This window comes from Chelonia mydas, chromosome 25 (assembly GCF_015237465.2).
Source record: "Chelonia mydas isolate rCheMyd1 chromosome 25, rCheMyd1.pri.v2, whole genome shotgun sequence".
Classification (NCBI taxonomy): domain Eukaryota; kingdom Metazoa; phylum Chordata; order Testudines; family Cheloniidae; genus Chelonia; species Chelonia mydas.
Window position 1 is genome coordinate 4,146,524 of NC_057858.1, and position 19,130 is coordinate 4,165,653.

Sequence of the window (19,130 nt, forward strand, 5' to 3'; positions counted from 1 at the left end):
CTTTGACGTAGTGTGGACCATATTTTAATTAGACACTACGAAAACGTTTGAAGACCTTTTGATTTAGAAAGCATGAATTTAAACAGTCAAGACAGGAAATGATACAGGGATGACTAAAGTTTACTGAAGTAATATTAAGGAAAGGACAAGTTCAGGGGATGATACAGACAAGGGGGTACAGGACTGGAAAGAGACCGTAAAAGCCTAGCAGTTGGCAGTTCTATATTAATCATCATTAAACCAGAATAGCTCTGCTGGTACTACCACTGGCAACAAGGGTGACAGAGCAGCACTTCAGGAGACACAAACCGTCCAAGATAGTTGCTCTGTTTAGTTTTTGACAACATTCAGAGGTAGCTTTGGGTGGTGCATGCGCACTCCTTTAACAGTGCTATGTGATTAGCATTTAACCCAGGGAAATTTTTAACTTAATGATTGGACATAGTTTGCTGCCCCTGTCCTGCACTCCCCATCAAATTGCAAAAGTCAGCTTGTACAAGATCGGTTATCTCAGAGGCACTTTCAGACAATGAGAAGAATTTATATATCCTCACTCATATCCCCACTCACAGTTTCTTTGGCTTCAGAAGGGGCAGTAGGTCATTCTCTAAGGGCTGTACAGAAGCTAAATTATCTCAACTAGCAGCTGATAAACCAGCACGGCTGCACAGGCTTTATGTTGGAGAGGGGTAACTTACACAAGATTTTGCCCTGGCTCAAATGGAAATTCTTGCATTTCCAAAATACAACTTTACTTTGGGAAGCAAAAATAACTTAAGCTGTTAAACTCAAAAACAGTTTCAAATCTACCTCCCTGTATTTGGACTGTAGAATGTGAGTGTACAGACAACCAACTGTATAGCAAAAGGCTCCAAATACAGTTCTGAATGTGCTTCTAAAGAGCTTACGAGTTGAACCATGCGATTAATGTCCATTTGTCATATCAAAGTATGCTCAGTTTACAAGGGGTGTGTGTGTGGAGGGAGACTCCTCCACTGCCCCCAATTGCTTTCAGACCTGCAAGTTAAAACTGGGATCTGAGTCAAGCTAACTTCTTCTCAAGCATCATGGCCTACAAGAGTTCTGCAGGCCAAATCCAGCCTCCAGTGATACCTGTGCAACCCCATTAACTTCACTGATTGGAACTTAGTAAAAACAATTCTGCTGAAAATGCACAAACAGAAAGAGAAGCTGAATCACAGAAGATTAAATTTGGAAGAGACCTCAGAAGGTCATCTAGTCCAATCCCCTGCTCAAAGCAGGACCAACCCCAACTAAATCGTCCCAGCCTGGGCTTTGTCAAGCTGGGGTCTTAAAAACCTCTAAGGATGGAGATTCCACCTACCTCCCTAGGTGACCCATTCCAGTGCTTCACCACCCTCCTAGTGAAATAGTTTAGAACTCCCCCACTGCGAATTGAGATCATTGCTCCTTGTTCTGTCATCTGCCACCTCTGAGAACAGCCGAGCTCCATCCTCTTTGGAACCCCCCTTTCGGGAGCTGAAGGCTGCTATCAAATCCACCCTCACTCTTCTTTTCTGCAGACTAAATAACCCCAGTTCCTTCAGCCTCTCCTCATCAGTCATGTGCCCCAGCCTCCTAATAATTTTTGTTGCCCTCCGCTGGACTCTCTCCAATTTGTCCACATCTTTTCTGTAGTGGGGGGCCCAAAATGGACACAATACTCCAGATGTGGCCTTACCAGTGCCGAATAGAGGGGAATAAATACTTCCCTCAATCTGCTGGCAATGCTCCTACTAATGCAGCCCAATATGGCGTTAGCCTTCTTGGCAACAAGGGCACACTGTTGACTCATATCCAGGTTCTCATCCAGTGTAATCCCCAGGCCCTTTTCTGCCAAACTGCCACTTAGCTAGTCAGTCCCTAGTCTGTAGCGGTGCATGGGATTCTTCCTTCCTTAGTGCAGGACTCTGCACTTGTCCTTGTTGAATCTCATCAGATTTCTTTTGGTCTAATCCTCCAATTTGTCTTGGTCACGCTGGACCCTATCCCTACCCTTTAGTATATCTATTTCTACTCCCAGCTTAGTGTCATTTGCGAACTTGCTGATGGTGCAATCCATCCCATCATCTAGATCATTAATGAAGATGTTGAACAAAGTCGGCCCCAGGACCAACCCCGGGGGCACTCTGCTTGATACCGGCGGCCAACTAGACATCGAGCTGTTGATCACTACCCGTTGAGCCCAATGATCTAGCCAGCTTTCTATCCACCTTATAGTCCATTCATCCAATCCCTACTTCTTTAACTTGCTGGCAAGAATACTGTGGGAGACCGTATCAAAAGCTTTGCTAAAGTCAAGGTGTATCACATCCACCGCTTTCCCCATATCCACAGAGCCAGTTATCTCATCATAGAAGGCAATTAGGTTAGTCAGACATGACTTGCCCTTGGTGAATCCGTGCTGACTGTTCCTGATCACTTTCCTCTCCTCCAAGTGCTTCAGAATGGATTCCTTGAGGACCTGCTCCATGATTTTTCCAGGGACTGAGATGAGGCTGAACAGTCTGTAGTTCCCCAGATTCTCATCCCCCCCGCCCCCCCCCCTTTTTTAAAATATAAAGATGGGCGCTGTATTTGCCTTTTTCCAATCGTCCGGGACCTCCCCCGATCTCTACGAGTTTTCAAAGAGATTGGCCAATGGCTCTCCAATCACAGCAGCCAACTCCCTCAGCACCCTCAGATGCATTGCATCCAGCCCCATGAACTTATGCATGTCCAGTTTTTCTACATCGTCTTTAACCTGTTCTTTCACCCCTGAGGGCTGCTCACCTCCTCCCCATACTGTGCTGCCCAGTGCAGCAATTTGGGAGCTGACCTGGTCTGTGAAGACCGAGGCAAAAAAGCATTGAGTACTTCAGCTTTTTCCACATCATCTGTCACTAGGTTGCCTCCCCCATTCAAGTAAGGGTCCCATACTTTCCCTGACCACCACCTTGTTGCTAACATACCTGTAGAAACCCTTCTTGTTACCCTTCACATCCCTCGCTAGCTGCAACTCTAATTGTGCTTTGGCCTTCCTGATTATACCCCTGCATGCTGAAGCAATATTTTTATACTCTTCTAGTCAGCTGTCCAAGTTTCCACTTCTTGTAAGCTCCCTTTTTGTGTTTAAGCTCACCGAAGATTTCTCTGTTAAGCCAAGTGGGTCTCCTGCCATATTTGCTATTCTTTCTGCACATCAGGATAGTTTGTTCCTCCGCCCTGAATAAGGCTTCTTTAAAATACAGCCAGCTCTCTTGGACTCCTTTCCCCCTCGTATTAGGCTCCCAGAGGATCCTGCCCATCAGTTTCCTGAGTGCGTCAGAGTCTGCTTTTCTGAAGTCCAGGGTCTGTATTCTGCTGCTCTCCTTTCTTCCTTTTGTCAGGATCCTGAACTGGACCATCTCATCATCACAGCTGCCCAGGTTACCACCCAGTTCTACTTCCCCTATCAATTCTTCCCATAACTTTGTTGGCTTTGCAGGGCCAAAAGGAGCAGAAAGCAGTAGTGAGAAAAAATAAGATCATAAAGTCAGCAGATCTGACACTGAATGCACAGGATAAAGTTAGAACTGTTAGCTAACAGACCATTTTTACAGTCATTTTGGAAAGCAGAACTGCTTTTTAAGATCTTTTAACATATCGTAAAATTACATACAAGTCTAAGACATTCCAGGACTAACACTTCTCATCCTCTTTCCCTTTCCTCCAGTCAGAGCCTTACATGATTAGCAGGCTGTCATTTTTTGTGTTTTGTTTTTTCTAAGTAAACTGATCGGAGCATGATGCAATATAGCAGTCCCTTTCAGCATCAGCCAACCACTGGCCTCATATTGCATAAGTGGACCATGTATGTCTAGGAGGTCAGTAGTCTTATCAAACATAACTTTAAAGAGATGGCTGCTATGTAAAAATACACAGCTGTAAATGTCTTAATACAATTATCTGGATTTTTTTTTTTTTTTAAACCACATTCACAGAAGTTAATTCATCCCCACCCCTCTGGGCTCTCCTGCGCTTTGAGAACTCTTGTTCTGAAAGCAGTATAGCGCCCAAGCATTACTAGTTTCCCCAGCACAGTATGGACTACTCTGAAGCTATAGCTTAAAGGGTATTAAGACTATTTTCATGAAGTCAAGTGATCTATAGCTATCATTTGAAAGCCATATAGTAACAATAGGAGTTTTAGCCCTTGTCTACACACACAAGTTTACCACTTTAACTACAATGATATGGTTAAAATGGCACAACTCCCCTACAGAGGATGCAGTAATACTAGTATAGGAGTGCTTCTATTGGTATAGCTTACTGCTGTACAGGAGATGGAATAAGCTATACTGGTATGAGGGTTGTACTGGTATAATTAGTCCAGTGGAAAAACAAACTACACACCTAAACAAAATTGTTCCACCCGTACAAAAATCTGAGCGTAGAGTATACTTAAGGCTACTTGGCCCTGGAATTTGTGGGGGTTTGTTTTTTAAAAAGAATGCTTGGGGCCCATGGAAGCTACACTAAGTTTTCTAGTTTAAAGAGACATACACCTTCATCTGTGATTCTTCCCCAAAGAGGCCGCACTTGCTCCCGGATCAGAGCATGCTCTTGCCAATGGTGGTGTACCACTGGTGTGCACAGGTATTGCCAGGCACTAGGAAAAGTTAATGAGTTTTGCCATGATTTCATTCATCTATTATTTACTCTACCAATTAACAAGACACTAATGAAGCACCAGCAGCTTTCCCCACCCTGCCAGTGGGGACCCAGTGTGTACACACCAATCATTCCCACAGTGGAGCCCTGTGACCAGACGAACTAATTCAGATGTCGCTGCATGGATACAGCAGAAAAAGTAGTCTTGTATTTACCTACCTGTCCTGGTAAAAAGGTAAAATTATTTACGGTTGTTGGAGCACGAGGAGGATCTTTGGCCACTGTTGGTGCTTTTAAAAACAGAAGATTCATCAACCCCAAATTAAATACATTTATAAAAAATGGAAGGGAAAGAACAGAGCACCAACAGGAGATGGGTCATGGGGGGGGGGGGGGGGGGAGAGAAGAAATGGTCCTCCCAGTGGTTTCACTTGAGTTGAGACAGTTATATTGCTTTCTTGAATCTCCTCCCAACCCTCACACCATATACACGTAAGGAAAAGCTTTATATTCATGCTACAGAGAAGAATATGGTAATCACTAGATGGTACCAGAATTTCAAGAAAATTAAATATTTTCACTGCAACTTCCTACCCGCCCGCCTTTCATCCAATGCAGAACAAGAGTAATGAGATCTAAAGGAACAAGAATCTAGTATGGGTTACAGCAGTGGCTCTCAACCTGAGGCCCAGTCAGCACAGAGCTGTGGCCCATGTGACATCCTCAGGGCCATATAGGTAGTATATATATTGTGTGGATCAGGCCACATAACACATAAGAGAGCTGCATACGCGGCCCACAATAGTTGAAAAATAGGCTGAGAACCACTGGGTTAGAGAGTGTCAGAGGCGAGGGAGTAGGCAGATAGAGGAGTAGATAGCTAATGAAACTCTTAGGATACTTTGCTAGTCTCTCATCCACAATGAAGGCATGGGAGTACACTGCAGTAAGGATCAGTTTTTTACATGGCATATCCCTCCTTCAGGTCCCAAAAAATTATCTCAAAACGCAGTGCAAGAGCTTCTCCTTAAGGACAGCTTGCAATGGCACAGCACAGATACTCAAAACGGGCTGACACAGACTAGAAAAAGTTCTACTTTCTGCAAGAAACATTTAATTGAACACAATGAATTACAGGAGGACAGGTTTACAGAATAATTACCATAACAGACTGTTTAAAAATGAAAATAATTCTAACTGGCAGCTGTACCATTGCCAAAGCAATGCCTAGTACAGCAGCAGTAAAATACAAATCCAGCTTTCTTGTAGTACTCCAAATGAGCAACAATCCCGTGGAATTTTTTTTATTTTTATTTTTATTTTTTAAAGGAAAGGGTTAATATAGCATCAGTTACTTTGACATGGGAGATTTCTCAACCAACCCAGTGGCTTGAGTAGAACTACACCCAAAGGAGGTCATTACTTTCCAGGAAATGCCCCTGGGTCCTCACTGTTATTGCTAAACATTCCTATATGACAGAGGCTCTGGGGAGCTACTTCTGTCCCAAATTTTGGGATACCAGCAACTCATACAACTGGTTAGAGGTGCAATATTTGAATCCACCTTTTATATACTCTCAGTGGACACTTCCAGGCATGAATTATGCATGGATACCCGAAGACAAAAGGAATTTGAAGAAAATATCCACTTGATTGCAATCTCCTCACTCCACCCCTCCTGGATGATTAATTTTCATCCATCACTAGTTTCCCCCACTATTTGCACAATAAGAGACTGAGGAATAATTCAAGGTACCCATGGTGAAGCCAAAAAACTTATGAACACATTAAGGCAGGTTTCACATCATTTCACTGTTGGACAAAGAATGCTGGTCACTCCACTGCACATGCAAGTAAGAAAGAGTCAATGCTCAATAAAAAGCATTAGGTTCATTTTTAGATATTATAGAAAAGTCAAAAACTTTTGCCTTTCTTGTTTTAAAAGAGGTCAGAACATTACTGCTTTCACGTGCAGATGTATAGACAAATCTATGGGAATGGACTCCCTTCACTCCACACATACTAAAACAGAGATTGGAGTGCTTGGCACCAGAAAAAAGGAGGAAATTTTCCTCATTGTTGGCCAGAAATGAGTCATACTGAACCTTCTATTTTTAGCTGCAAAGGTGTCTCCAACCAGACTTACACCAAAAGTTGAATATTCATACTACACAATGATATACTTAGCTCTGAAACGCCTAATGAGCTATGTCTGGAGACACACAGGCTTCACTGCCAAGTATTGGCAACTAAAGCATTCAATGTGGTGTTGGAACTAGTTATAGAACCAGGTTGTCACGGATACAAAATTGATTCACAGAGTGTAACTTTCCGAGCTCATCACAGCCTGAAGTGGAAGAGGCACCAACTTCTCATCTCTTAGGACTACTCATCAAATCCTATCTGATCTTGAGAGAAAAATGAAATTCAGTGACCTGAATTCACATACAGAATGACAATCTACAACATACAGTCTGGTACAAACAGGTAGCCTACAGCAAAGTGGCCAAGGAGTGAAAGAGCATCTCTTGTCCTCCTTGTGTGTCAGGTGAGAGAAAAAAATGGTTTCTCTAGGTCACTGTTAAAAGGTACTAAGATAGAAAAGTCTGAAAAATTTGACCCCATTGTATCATTGACCCATGAATAAGAGAGGGAATCTGGTTTCAAGTTTTAGCTCTCCCCCCACTTTTGCATTCCTTTATTCCCCCTCACACTTTTGTATTCCCCTGACCCTTTAGAAAAAGGAGGGGGAAGTATAGTTTAGTTAAGTTCATCTTCAAGAATACCCAGCAATTAATGAGCAATCAGCTTCTCAACTTTTTCCTGAAGTGGACATCGAACATGCTCAAAAAGGTACAGTTGGATGGTTGGTGCAATTTAGTCTGCAGACACTCTTGGCTTTGTAAATAGTTGTGCTGACCCTGCTGATAGGGTTTAGACTAGGAATTCTTAGATGGAACTCCCTGGAAGAAAGAAGCAGAGAGAAACACTTGGTAAATCATCAGGGACTTTTATGTTTTTGTAGCAAGTGGTCTCTTTAAGAATCAGGGTGAGGTCTCATCTAGATCTTCAACACAACTGCCTCTTTGGCCTCCGCTTTTCACCATGGTAGTCTGTTATCTTATCTGGCTGGCTGCTGTTGCTGGACTGTTTCACCAGAAAGGACCGAAAGGTACGGAGTGCTCAAATAAGGCTACAGTTAATCCAAGTGGCAACACAAGGAAGAGGAGGGAGCCCAAATATAAGACAGCATCTTCCATAGGCCACACAAATCCCATCATAATGATTAGCCTCCCAGTATGGAAAAAACAAAGGTCACTCCTGATCCTACACGGCACTGAAATGCAGCTGTCACTGCCTCCAAGGGGGGTAGTTTCTTTTTTCTCTTGTTCATTTTAAGGCTCTTGTCTTCTTCTACGTTTTTATTTCTTGCCTAAGAAGCTCACAAGTCTACAGTCTAAGTAGCAAAGCTGCGAGGATACTGGCTATCTCATTTCAGTGACAGATTACTGATTGTTTTTCCTGGAATATAACTTAAAATGATCAAACATTAAATAGTCGTTGAGTGCTGTTTTTGTCTCAGTGCATAAATTTAACTGATGGTACATATGGCTCCTGGCTAGGGTTGTAACTAAGCAATACATCAAGAGAACACAAATAATGTTAGCTTTCCTTCCATAACATGGCTTATTGTGTTTGGGTACTGCAGTACATATTACACACTAAATGAAGATCCATGAAGTATCTTGGGTTGGCACTACATGAAGAGTTGAAGATAAAACCACTGCTTGATATTTTTTAAATTAATATTAGTTAAAATAGCTGAGTATGGAATAAATAGTCTTCCTTCAAAATGCACCTACGTATCTTGGTTGTGTACTAAGCGCGTGATAAGTACCAAGTGACAATCTGGGAGAACAAAATCCTCTATTTGATCCAAAGAATAGGTACAGAATAGTCAATAACAATGCAAGCTCACTCCATATATAATGTCTCCACCAAAGTATTTCACTCCTGGCCTAGAGGGACCACCTAGCTTCTCTGCTAAGAATGTCCAAAGGGGGTTAATCTCAATTTTAATCTCAGTTATGACAGAGACTCCCGTCAATTTAGAATTAAGCCCCCCAAATTACTTTCACATTAACATCAATCCCTCCCCCCAAATTTTCAGGTCACTGTCACCATCTGTGTTGAATTGAGCCTGTGAGATAAGGTTTAAAAACGAAACAGCTCAAAGATCCAAAGAAGCTACTATCCCCTTTAATGTGCATACTGGAGAAGGATGTTAGTGCCAATTTTAAGATTCCTTTTGGATACATTTTCTTCCTCACTACAGTGCTATTCAATTCAAACTGAAAGGTGAGAAAGGAGGTAATAGTTCAGAGTTACCATTACCTGGACTATACATTCTCCATTTCCTGGTCATGGTCTTGTTCCTCCTCTTCCTCCCCCCCTTCTTCATCACCCGCTTCCTTCTCTGAAGGAGCTTCCCCATCCCTTGCTATTTCCTCCACATGGGCGAGCATGTCAGCCATCAGTGCTTCCTCCAGCCTCTTCCGCACCTGCTGTACAAGCTCTTCCTGCTTCCTGCCAGGAAAGAACGAATACTTGAATTACTTTTCACAGCTGCGAAGTTCAAGGGAAGGAGTGCAAATCCCTCAGCTGTAAGGCTGGACAAGGTGATGTGGGATGCTACAAAAAAAAGAGTATTTTAAAATATCACATCATGTTTACATATATTATAGGTGAAGCTGGTAGCAACACCAAGTCTGTCTAACACTTCCCATAATATGACCCTGTTTTCAGCTGGCAAACATTTGGGCTGAAATTTGGCATACCAAGTGTTTGCCTGAGCATAATCCATATACACAAGAGGTTCAAATTAAGGTTTCAAAGGTAACTTTAATTCTGGCATTTGCTAATTTTTGTGTGCTTGATTTTGCAACCCGAACAATGTACTTGTAACAGGTTTCTGTGTTTATTTTTTTTATTTATGTGTACACACACACACACACACACACACACACGAGAAAGACAAATATTCTCTTGTAAATCTGCAGCAGAAATGCACGCTAGGTAGCATAATCACTTGGCAGCTGAACTTCTCAAGTTAGAGGTTGGAATACAATTAGGACACTAAACAGGTTGAAGGCAGAAATCGGACCAGCCTTAAGATGTTTGCTGGAAAACATCACCCAATTTAGTTCATTGCAGATAAACAGTGGGTCAGTAAACTTTTTATTTGTGTGGTGCACCAGCAGTTAACTATTCCCAACCTCATGCCAATGGAAGAGGCAGGTGCATAAAATGTGAACTGGATGTGCCACGTTAATTACTTCCCTGCATGTATGAGATGAAGAGAAGCACAGAAGTTTACCAGACAGAAAAGGATGTTAAGGCCTTCTGAGGATAAATGAGAGATAGGGAAAGAAGCAGTAATAACGGACAGTGACTTTTGAAAGAAGAGGACTGGATTGATTATATTCCAAGTGTATTATCACAATTTATATTCTGTAACTGCCTTACTTTGCAAAAATATAACAGCTGAGGTATTTGGTATCTTCATTTTACAACACAGCAAACAACGAAGTAGACACCCAAAGGGTTTCAACTCTTTGGCTCATCAGACCTAAGGCAACATACACTTGACACACATACCCTTCCCTGTACACAAAAGCCTTAATCCAGAGCCATTCCTCAGAAAGGATATGGATTTATTATCTACAAATATCAGAGAAGAGGCAGCAGGACAATGCCAGAGCTCAGCATAATGAATCTGAGGTATCCTTGCAAATGGAAATCAGACCCAGAATCCAGTGTTTCCTTGACTTTTCAGCACACAACAGGCTTGTACAAGTTAGACTTTCCTCTACTGGGCAAGAGGAGAGCATCAGTCAGCCTAGGGACAGTTTATTTTAAAAGTGTCTTAGATAAGGACAATTTAATCCTCCAACTTGTTGAATAAAAAGGTGCTTCTGTCACTGTTTTTGTAGCCATACATATAATGGACATTAGTACAAACCAAAGTGTATGGAGTGAACAGCTGAGGATGGCCAGAAGAGGAATTTAACAGCAGGGCATAGGGGGGAAAAAAGCAATTTCTTCTGCTTTTCAGTGCAACTTACAAGGAAACAAGAGGCCAGTCAGACATACTGGTCAGTCACTGCAGCCAGCATTTAGTACAGGTCAGAAGCTTGAGATGTAAAGAAGAATTACATTTCACTCACTTAAATCACATCTGTCACTGTCCAGGCTGCCAAACAAAGGATGACTATTTATCTTACAAAGATCTTGTAGGATCTCTCACTCCTGGTTTTTAGTCCCTTAGCCCTGAACCTGGCAGAACTTCCCTATTAAAGATTTTTGACTCTAAGTCATCAGAATAGTACAAACCATTCATAGAATCACAGAATATCAGGGTTGGAAGGGACCTCAGGAGGTCATGTAATCAACCCCCCTGCTCAAAGCAGGACCAATCCCCAACTAAATCATCCCAGCCAGGGCTTTGTCAAGCCTGACCTTAAAAACCTCAAAGGAAGGAGATTCCACCACCTCCCTAGGTAACCCATTGCAGTGCTTCACCACCCTCCTAGTGAAAAAGTTTTTCCTAATATCCAACCTAAACCTCCCCCTCTGCAACTTGAGACCTTTACTCCTTGTTCTGTCATCTGCTACCACTGAGAACAGTCTAGATCCATCCTCTTTGGAACCCCCTTTCAGGTTATTGAAAGCAGCTAACAAATCCCCCCTCATTCTTCTCTTCTGCAGACTAAATAATCCCAGTTCCCTCAGCCTCTCCTCATAAGTCATGTGCTCCAGCCCCCTAATCATTTTTGTTGCCTTCCACTGGACTCTTTCCAATTTTTCCACAGCATTCTTGTAGTGTAGGGCCCAAAACTGGACACATGACTCCAGATGAGGCCTCAACAATGCTGAATAGAAGGGAACGATCACGTCCCTCGATCTGCTGGCAATGCTCCTATTTATACAGCCCAAAATGCCGTTAGCCTTCTTGGCAACAAGGGCACACTGTTGACTCATATCCAGCTTCTCGTCCACTGTAACCCCTAGGTCCTTTTCTGCAGAACTGCTGCCTAGCCTCTCGGTCCCTAGTCTGTAGCGGTGCATGGGATTCTTCCGTCCTAAGTGCAGGACTCTGCACTTGTCTTTGTTGAACCTCATCAGATTTCTTTTGGCCCAATCCTCTAATTTGTCTAGGTCCCTCTGTATCCTATCCCTACCCTCCAGCATATCTACCTCTCCTCCCAGTTTACTGTAATCTGCAAACTTGCTGAGGGTGCAATCCACGCCATCCTCCAGATCATTAATGAAGATATTGAACAAAACCGGCCCCAGGACCGACCCCTAGGACACTCCGCTTGATACCGGCTGCCAACTAGACATGGAGCCATTGATCACTACCCGTTGAGCCCAACAATCTAGCAAGCTTTCTATCTACCTTATAGTCCATTCATCCAGCCCATACTACTTTAACTTGCGGGCAAGAATACTATGGGAGACCGTATCAAAAGCTTTGCTACAGTCAAGGAATAACACATCCACTGCTTTCCCCTCATCCACAGAGCCAGTTACCTTATCGTAGAAAGCAATTAGGTTAGTCAGGCATGACTTGCCCTTGGTGAATCCATTCTGACTGTTCCTGATCACTTTCCTTTCCTTTAAGTGCCTCAGAATTGATTCCTTGTGGACCTGCTCCATGATTCTTCCAGGGACTGAGGTGAGGCTGACTGGCCTGTAGTTCCCCGGAAATCAGCATCACTACTAGTCCCTACTAGTCAGCATGCTCCAGCCCTTCAGAGTACAAATGCTGCCCTCAGAATGTTGCAGTCAGCTCATTGGAATGAACAAGAAAACATCAGATCAAAAATGCACTCCAGAGAAAGGCACCTCAAAAGAAAAGTAACCTCCAAATTCTGAGGAGATAGGCAGATGAATGAGAATCCTATATCATCAATGAAGCAGAATTACAAGGCAAGTAATTTTCTCTTTTCTGCAGATACCATTCTATGAGAGTAAGAAGCTTGAGACATGTCCCCAAAAGAAAAAAAGGATTGCAAAGTTGCAACAAGTAGAAATAGCAAAGCCAATGCCAACAATATAGAAAGGAGAGGTTAACTTATCTTGTACAGTAACTGGAGAATTTGGAGATGTTTTGTTCCTATGGGTGCTCCGCATCAGGATGTGTATGCACCTGTGTGCTCCGGATTGGAGATTCTGTCAGCAGTATTTGCAGGTCCACGGTTACACCCTACACATCCTTGTGCTCCAGCAGAAGAGTACATAGGGAAGGTCAAACCTGTTGCTGCTCTAGTTCCTTCTCAACCATGAAGTCGAGAGAGAATGACTCTGGAGCAGAGGGGAAGGATGGCAGACAGCAGAGCATCCATCGGGACAAAACTCCTCAAAAACTCCAGTTACTGTATAAGATGAGTAACCTCTCATTTGAGTTATTGTCCCTGTGGATGTTCCATGTCAGGAAGTTCCCAAGCAGTACCCCAATGAATGAGAATGATGCTAAGGAGAATAATTCAATAGGGACCACAGAAGAGCATTACTAAAGGCTACTTTGGCTCTAGAAGCACGCACAAGAGCACAGTGCTGGGAAAAAGCGTGTACCAAAGACCAGGTGGCAGCTCTGCAAATGTACAAGATGGGACCTCTCTCTATCCAAGCTAGGTACTCTCTCCCTGATATGCTAGAGTAATACATTGCTGTTCTATTGTCCAGCCAAAGAGAAGCAAGTTTCCTTCCTCAGTGGTTGGAGAAATTATCCCTTGCTGATCGAATTTTCTCTTGGTGCCATACAGAGAAGGCTTTTTATCTAAGTGGAAAAGAGATCCAGCTTCAGTGTTCCACTGGAGGAAAAATACCAGGAATCAATTAGCCTGCAATTGTGTTCTCCTTCCTTATCAAGTACATAACTAGGAACATCTTGTGGAATACAACCTGCTCTCTCACATGAAGAACTTACTGACCAAGGAGGCATGACCCAGAACTTCCCTGCTGGTGGATGTAAAACATGGTAGCCTGATTGCACCAGAATCACTTTTTATTTATAACTCAAATCTCTGATGGTCCTTAGTGCTAGAAGGCCACCCTCAACTCCCTCTAGAAGAGGCATAATGGCCCCCTGAGTGTTCCCCAAGATATAGGATAGGGCTGAGCCCAGCTACCTTTTTGACTATCAACATCTAGAATATATCCTTCTCTCTCTTTTGTCCACTAGAACAGGCTTGATGACCCTCTGCCAGGAGGAACTGGCTTTCCTACAGTAGCTCTTCCAGATATTGAACAGCCTGAGACAATTTTTGTAATGGGCAATGGAGTGTTTTCTGAAAGCCTGATCTCGTGGTCCCAAGCAACAGTGTTCAGGATCTGTACACCTAACGTGACTAATGACCTTAGATGGTAAAATAGCTCCCACTCTGCCTCTGGCAGGAAATTCCTGGCAGTCTACTGGCAATAGCAAACTTGCTAAACACTCTGGAACCTTGCAAAAATCCTTCCGTTTTTAGCGCACGCTAAAAGGGGACTGAAGACCCTTCAACTTCTGATACTGAGGCAGAGGCCTATTCCATTAAACTTACATGAAAGATGGTTTTTGAGGTAGACCCTTTCCATTCTTTCCTATAAAGGATCTGAGGTGTGAGACAGGCCCAAGAAAATATCAAGTGGTCCTTGTCCTCTTTGCCCTCTGCAAAGTAGCCTCCATCTGCTCACCAAACAAGTCAGTCTCTTGTGTAGGTCAGGTTTTCACACTTTCAAAGGACCTTCTACAGAAACTGGTTGTCCACAACCAAGCAAGCATACAGTCATCCTATAATCTGAGGCAGCAGCCCACTTCAAAAGACCCTTCCCCAAAGTCACTCAAACATAATGTCAGGTCTGTTCTAAACCCTTATGAAAAGACAGTTACCTTTTTCCATAACTGGTGTTCTTCGAGATGTGTTGCTCATGTCTATTCCACAGTAGGTGTGTGTGCTTGCCACGTGCACCGGTGCTGGAAGTTTTTCCCCTAGCAGTACCTGTAGGGGGAGCACTGCTGTGCCCCCTGGAGTGGCACCTCCATGGTGCGGTATAAGGGGAGCTGTGCGCTCCCCCCACCCTCGGTTCCTTCTTACCGGACAACTCTGACAGAGGGGAAGGAGGGTGGGATGTGGAATAGACATGAGCAACACATCTCAAAGAACACCAGTTTCGTAAAAAAGTAACTAATTGTCTTTTCTTCTTTGAGTGATTGCTCATGTGTATTCCACAGTAGGTGATTCCAAGCTGTATCTGTTGGAGGTGGGTAGGAGTTCACAGATTCCTGGGACGGAGTACAGCCCTACCGAATCCGGCGTTGTCCCTGGTTTGGGAGACAATCGCAGTGTGAGGTGAATGTGTGAACAGAGGACCAGCAGCCCTACAGATGTCCTGAATTGGGACGTGGGCCACGAAGGCAGCTGACGAGGCCTGTGCCTGTGTTGAGTGTGCCTTCACGATCGGTGGAGGGGGAACTCCTGCCAGATTGTAACAGGTGCAGATGCATGAGGTGATCCAGCGAGAGGGGCGCTGGGTGGAGATCGACTGCCCCTTCATGAGCTCAGCCGAAGCAATAAACAGATGTGAAGACTTCCTGAATGGCTTAGTCCATTCCAGGTAGAAAGTCAGCGCCCTACGCACATCGAGTGTGTGGGGGAGGTGTTCCTCGTTGGATGTGTGAGGCTTGGGGCAGAGGACAGGCAGGAAGATGGCCTGGCCCATGTGAAAGGCAGAGACCATCTTAGGGCGGAGGAACGTGGGGTGTGGGAGGAGCTGGACCTTATCCTTGTGAAAAACTGTGTACGGGGGTCCAGAGGTCAGAGCCCTGAGCTCCGATACCCGCCTGGCTGACACGATGGCAACCAGGAAGGCCACTTTCCATGACAGATGAGACCAGGAGCACATGGCCAGAGGTTCGAAAGGGGGTCCCATGAGACGGGACAACACCAAGTTCAGATCCCACTGTGGGACAGGGGGCCTAGCATATGGGAAAAGACGGTCCAATCCCTTGAGGAACCGTCCAGTCAAAGGATGGGAGAACACCGTACGACCCTGCACCGGCAGATGGAAGGCCGATATGGCCGCCAGGTGCATCCTGACCGAGGAGTTCCAGGCCCTGGGTCCTAAGGTGGAGGAGGTAATCCAGGATAAGCTGAATCAGGGCAGCCATTGGGGAAACACCCTGCTCGACAGCCCACCTGAAGAACCTGGACCACTTTGTCAAATAGGCTTGGATGGCCGCCGACTTTCCAGGAGGATGTGTTGGACCCCTTCCGAACATGCCTGCTCCTCCCCGCCTAGCTACTGAGCAGCCACGCCGTGAGGTGGGGAACCTCTAAATTGGGGTGGAGGAGACTGCCTCAGTTCTGGGAGAGCAAGTCTGGGCAGAGAGGCAACAGCTGTGGTGGGGCCACCACTAGGCTCATAAGAGTCCCGTACCTTGTCTAACTTCACCTTCTCTAGGACCTTGCTGATGAGGGGGAACAGGGGGGAAGGCACAGAGAAGCTGAACTAACCACGGCAGGAGGAAGCCATCTGAGATAGCACCCCGTCCCAACCCCCCCCCCACCCCAGAGCAGAACCGGGGGCAACGCCTGTTCTGCCTCGTCGCAAACAGGTCCACCGGGGAAATTCCCCACGCTTGGAAGGTCTGGTGAGCCACCTCCGAGTGGAGAGATCACTCGTGCTGGGAGGAGAAATCCCTGCTCAAACGATCGGCCTGCGTGTTGCGGGCTCCCGGCAGGTGGAAGGCCCTCAGGGAGATGTCATGGGCTATACAGAAGTCCCACAGCCTGAGGGCTTCTTGGCAGAGGGCTGAGGACTGGGTCCCGCCTTGCCTGTTGATGTAAAACATCGAGGCCGTGTTGTCCGTGAGGACCCTGATTATCTTGCCCTGTAAGTGCGAGAGGAAAGCCACACATGCCAGGCCTACTGCCTTAAGCTCCCCAACGTTTATGTGGAGGGACAACTCCGTGGTTGACCACAGCACTTGGGTCTGAACTGTCCCCATATGGGCCCCCCAACCCAGGTCCAACACGTCGGACACTAGCTCCAGTGACGGGGCCGAGTCCCGGAAGGGGACCCCTTGGAGCATGTTGCTTGGGGAGGACCACCACCGTAGGGAGGCGATCACCGGGTTGGGCATGGTGAGGACATTGTCCATACTGTCCTGGGCCTGGGAGAACTGTGAGGCCAACCAAAGTTGGAGGGGCCTCATCCGGAGTCTGGCGTGGCGTACTATGTACGTGCACACCAACATGTGACCCAGGAACTGTAGGCACGCCCTGGCCATTGTCACGGGGAATTTCGAGACCAAGGCAATTAGCCCTTTCAGGGTCTCGAACCTGCCCGGCGGGAGGGAGGCCGTGGCCATTGAGGCGTCCAGGAGTGCCCCAATGAACTCTATGGGCTGGACTGGAACTAATGTTGACTTGGCCTTGTTTACCAACAGACCCAGGTTGGCACAAGTGGACAAAAGGAGAGCCATGTGGTCCTGCACCTGCGACAAGGAGCTGCCCTTGACCAGCCAGTCGACCAGGTAGGGGAAGATCTGGACCCCCCCACCCCGGCGCCTGAGGTACGCCGCAACCACTGACATACACTTCGTGAACATCTTGGGGGCAGTGAATAGGCCAAATGGGAGGACCGTGAACTGATAGTGGTTCTGCCCCACTAGGAACCAGAGGAAGCGCCTGTGTCCGTTGAACATATGAATACGGAAATACACGTCCTGCAGGTCCAGGGCCACGTACCAATCCCCAGGAAGGGTATGATAGAGGCCAGGGAGACCATGTGGAACTTGAGCTTGACCATGAATTGGTTCAAGTCCCGCAGATCCAGGATAGGCCTGAGACCCCCTTTCGCCTTAGGGATAAGGAAATAATGAGAGTAAAACCCCTTGCCCTTGAACTCCTGGGTACCATTTCCACAGCTCCCAGACAGAGAAGCCAGCCCACTTCCTGCTCTAACAGGTCCACATGTGATGGGTCCCCCAGACCAGCGAGGGATGGGGGGGGTGGTTGGGCAGGGGCGAGACAAACTGCAGCATGTAGCCCCGAGAGATGGTGTTGAGGACCCATTGGTCCGAGGTTAGTCGCGACCATTCTGAGAGGAAAGCACACAAGCGATTGCGGAAGGGAAGCTTTATAGAAGGGGGAGTCCCCTCAGGAGTTGCCCGGGTACCCCCTGGCGCCCCATCAAAAACGACTTTTTCCCACCTGCGTGCCCTTAAAGGGCCCAGGTTGCGGGGAAGGACGTGACCGCCGTTGAGGGCGCCCCTTCCGGTCCTTAGACCTGTTATACGCGGGCTCATATCTAGGCTCAGAAGCCTCGGCAGGGGCCTGCTGCGGCTTGAACTTGGCCGGAAGTATATAAAGGCCCAGGGTCTGCAAGGTCGTGTGGGAATCCTTCATGCCATGCAGCCTGGCGTCTGTTTGCTCTGCGAACAGGGCCTTGCCATCAAACGGGAGATCCTGCAAAATTGACTGGTACTCCGTGGATAGCCCGGACAGCAGGAGCCATGATGCCCTCCGCATGGATACTGCCGAGGCCATGGATCGAGTAGCCGTGTCCGCCACGTCCAATGCCTCCTGGAGGGCAGCTTTGGCAGCAGCTGCACCCTCCTCCAGCCACGACTTGAATTCTTTCTTGTCTTGCTCCGGGAGGGAGACCTCGAATTTTGGCAGTGAGCCCCACAAGTTAAATTCGTATCTGCTCAGGAGAGCTTGGTCGTTAGCCACCCGCAGCTGGAAGCTTGAAGATGAATACAGCTTCCTACTGAAAGAGTCCAGTCTCCTTGAATCTTTCTTTTTGGGTGTGGGAGCTGGTTGACCCTGTCTCTCTCTGTGGTTGACAGATTCGACCACCAGGGAGTTGGGTACCGAGTGGGTATAAAAGGTATTCATGCCCTTTGGCAGGTACAAAATATTTGCGCTCTGCCTTCTTTGAAATGGGGGCCAGGGAAGCCGGCGTTTGCCACAAGGCATTCAAAATGTTTGCCACCCCCTCGCGGAGGGGCAAAGCCACCCTGCCCGGCACCAGGGAAGACAGGACATTAAAAAGGGAGTCCAAGGGCCCCTCCATCTCCTCTGCTTGGAGGTTAAGGCTCGATGCTACCCTTTTCAGGAGCTCCTGGTGTGCTCTGAAGTCCTCCTGCAAGTCAGAGGGGCTGCAACTGTGTCACCCAGAGCTGGGGACGAGGCCGGCACGGAGCTCTGCGTGTCTGCCAGCACCGGTGAGTCCAACCCTTGGTCGGAGTCCGGGCGAGGCGCTGGGGACGTATGTCCCACCGATTTAGCTCTCGGGGGCCTAGAGAGCGAGGCCAATGGTGCCTCTGAAGCTCCAGTTACCGAGCGAGCCCCCACCTGGGGCTGCATCGGAGGCCACAGTGCCCACTGTCCTTGCCACGGGGCCCCGTGCCACTGCCCTTGCTG

At 46.5% G+C, this 19,130-nt stretch overlaps 1 protein-coding gene and 1 long non-coding RNA gene across 4 annotated transcripts in view; one reads left to right on the plus strand and one right to left on the minus strand.

Annotated features, from left to right (window-relative positions):
* The window catches only part of LOC119564454, an 80,873-nt gene that overhangs the window by 23,089 nt on the left and 38,654 nt on the right, over window positions 1-19,130 (plus strand). The window lies entirely within an intron of this gene.
* The window catches only part of MBD3 (methyl-CpG binding domain protein 3), a 39,256-nt gene continuing 25,873 nt past the window's right edge, over window positions 5,748-19,130 (minus strand). For all 3 annotated transcript variants that reach the window (XM_037885483.2, XM_007068558.4, XM_007068557.4), the window contains exons 6-7: window positions 9,049-9,240; window positions 5,748-7,616 (exon numbers count right to left, since the gene is read on the minus strand). In XM_037885483.2, coding sequence (XP_037741411.1) covers window positions 9,054-9,240 — 187 coding nt within the window. In that variant the 3' untranslated portion in view covers window positions 5,748-7,616; window positions 9,049-9,053. The remainder of the gene's footprint in view (window positions 7,617-9,048; window positions 9,241-19,130) is intronic.